Source organism: Corticium candelabrum, chromosome 22, assembly GCF_963422355.1.
Source record: "Corticium candelabrum chromosome 22, ooCorCand1.1, whole genome shotgun sequence".
Classification (NCBI taxonomy): Eukaryota; Metazoa; Porifera; class Homoscleromorpha; order Homosclerophorida; family Plakinidae; genus Corticium; species Corticium candelabrum.
The window spans coordinates 4,887,050-4,888,977 of NC_085106.1; the positions used below are offsets into that span (position 1 = coordinate 4,887,050).

Consider the following 1,928-nt stretch of genomic DNA (forward strand, 5'->3'; position numbering starts at 1 on the left):
GACTAAGGAAGCATTGAAATTACCAGTATAGGCTTGTTTAACTTAATAGACCCGTGTGAGTAACTCTGATTGCTGGTTAGCAATGGGAACCGATACCTGTGTACTTTTCAAGTCAAGGATTGTGAGACTTAGGGTGGCAGGTTGTGCATAATTTATTGACTAACAACAAACTGGGACCCCAAACTTAGCTAACACGTAAGTATCGATTGTGTCAGTACAACCGTGGAGCCTCAAAAAGAGACCAGCCTCTTCTTAGATTAGTTCCTAGATCATATCTAGACGCATTTTGGGTGCATTAGGAGCACTTGGCACAGTTAAGCCTAAAGTATAAAATTCCAAACAAGGACACAGAGTTAATTATACGGGGAATCATTTGCACAACCCGTGACCCATTCTCTGCTTCTGTGGCTGGCTGGACCGTATGCTTCCTGCAGGAAGATACTAGGTCTTGTATATTCTTTTAGTAAGTCTTAGTATTTAGTAGTGAGACTTCCTCTCTAATCACAATGCTACGAGTGCATGCACTTGATCTGACTCGAAGTTGTTGTAGTAAAACATTTAATTAATCATCCAATAAGACTCGACATATTTTCTAACAGAGTCTCTGGAATTATTAGATAGTTGCATCAGCTGCTTGCTATTAGCTGATGACATGAAAACTACAATTGCAATTGCTATGGCAATACTATTAAAGTGCAACAAGTGCAGGTGTTTTGCTATCATATTTGCTATCTCATTCTACATATGTGCATTTTTGCTCTACTCCTAGCCTGTAACCTAAGTTTAAGAATTTTGAACCAGCACAGTTTATGGCTGTGCATAAATGATGCTGGTGACTGTAGTGTGTAGACCAGCTGCATTAATAGCTGTAACTGTGACGTGGTAGTCGATGAATCGGCTCACCCTGTTATCACCAATCACGTGTTTAGTCGCAGTTGTTTCAAACCACTGAAGGACGTTTCCTGATCCAGCATGTGTTCCCACAGTCAACTCATAGATCAATGAGTCATTGGACTGGAACACGTGTCCCCAATCTAGCCTAAGATGTCCATCAGTAGTCCAAATTCCCACCACAGAAACACCTTTCAATGATATCACATTTATATTAAGCATAATATTATTAATTTATTGATGACTCACTTGTGGCCGTGGGATAGTCACTAGCAACTGTAAAGTTAAGTGCAGCGGTGTGGCTTGTCAATCCACCATAGTTCACCGCTCGTACTGCTAGTTTATACTGGCGACCACTTTGCAGGGCAATTCCTGATATGATAGCTCTTGTATGGTGACCAACACTAAACCAGTCAATGACTGACGCATTGTTATTTTCCATCTTTACCTGATAATGAGATATTCCGGTCTCATCTTGAAATCCTGTCCAGTGAAATGATACGCTGTCATTTTGGGGCTGATAGAGTTCTTTGTGCTTGTAAGGAGAATCATCATCAACATCCAATGCAAGTAACGCAGAGGTGCTGTCTGGCGACTGTTCTATGTATGGTATCCCATTTGATGTACGCGTAGTGCTCAAACCAACTTTGTTGTAACAGCGCACGGTCACAAAACATGTCTGACCGTTTAGTAGGCTTTGAATTTCTCCCGATCTTCCAACAGTAAAATTTGTTGCCGTTTGAAAAGAAAGCAATTCAGTTGACATGGAAGATAAACCTAAACAACAGAAAAGTTACTGATATTATTTGTTTAATTAATTATAATAATAATTATATATATATATTTAATCATGATATTACCAATTGCCCACTGGCAGTAATCGATACCGCTCTCCGTATCCCTTGTACCGTTCCAAGAGGCGGTGACTATTCTACTCGACAGATATTCTACGTTTAAATCAAATTTGCTGATGTTTCTTTCTACCACAATTTCTGATATATCGGGTGGTGTAAAGTCAACGAGAAGAGGCTCTGCAT

The 1,928-nt window shown here is 39.9% G+C and overlaps 1 protein-coding gene across 1 annotated transcript; it reads right to left on the reverse strand.

Moving 5' to 3' along the window:
- Positions 1-541: 541 nt before the first annotated feature.
- On the reverse strand, positions 542-1,384 carry LOC134197801 (uncharacterized). Its single transcript, XM_062667151.1, has 2 exons — positions 1,141-1,384; positions 542-1,082 (listed from the first exon to the last, which is right to left on the reverse strand). Exons 1-2 carry the CDS (start codon positions 1,331-1,333, stop codon positions 808-810), a joined length of 468 nt encoding a protein of 155 aa, XP_062523135.1. The 5' UTR covers positions 1,334-1,384; the 3' UTR covers positions 542-807.
- Positions 1,385-1,928: the final 544 nt, after the last annotated feature.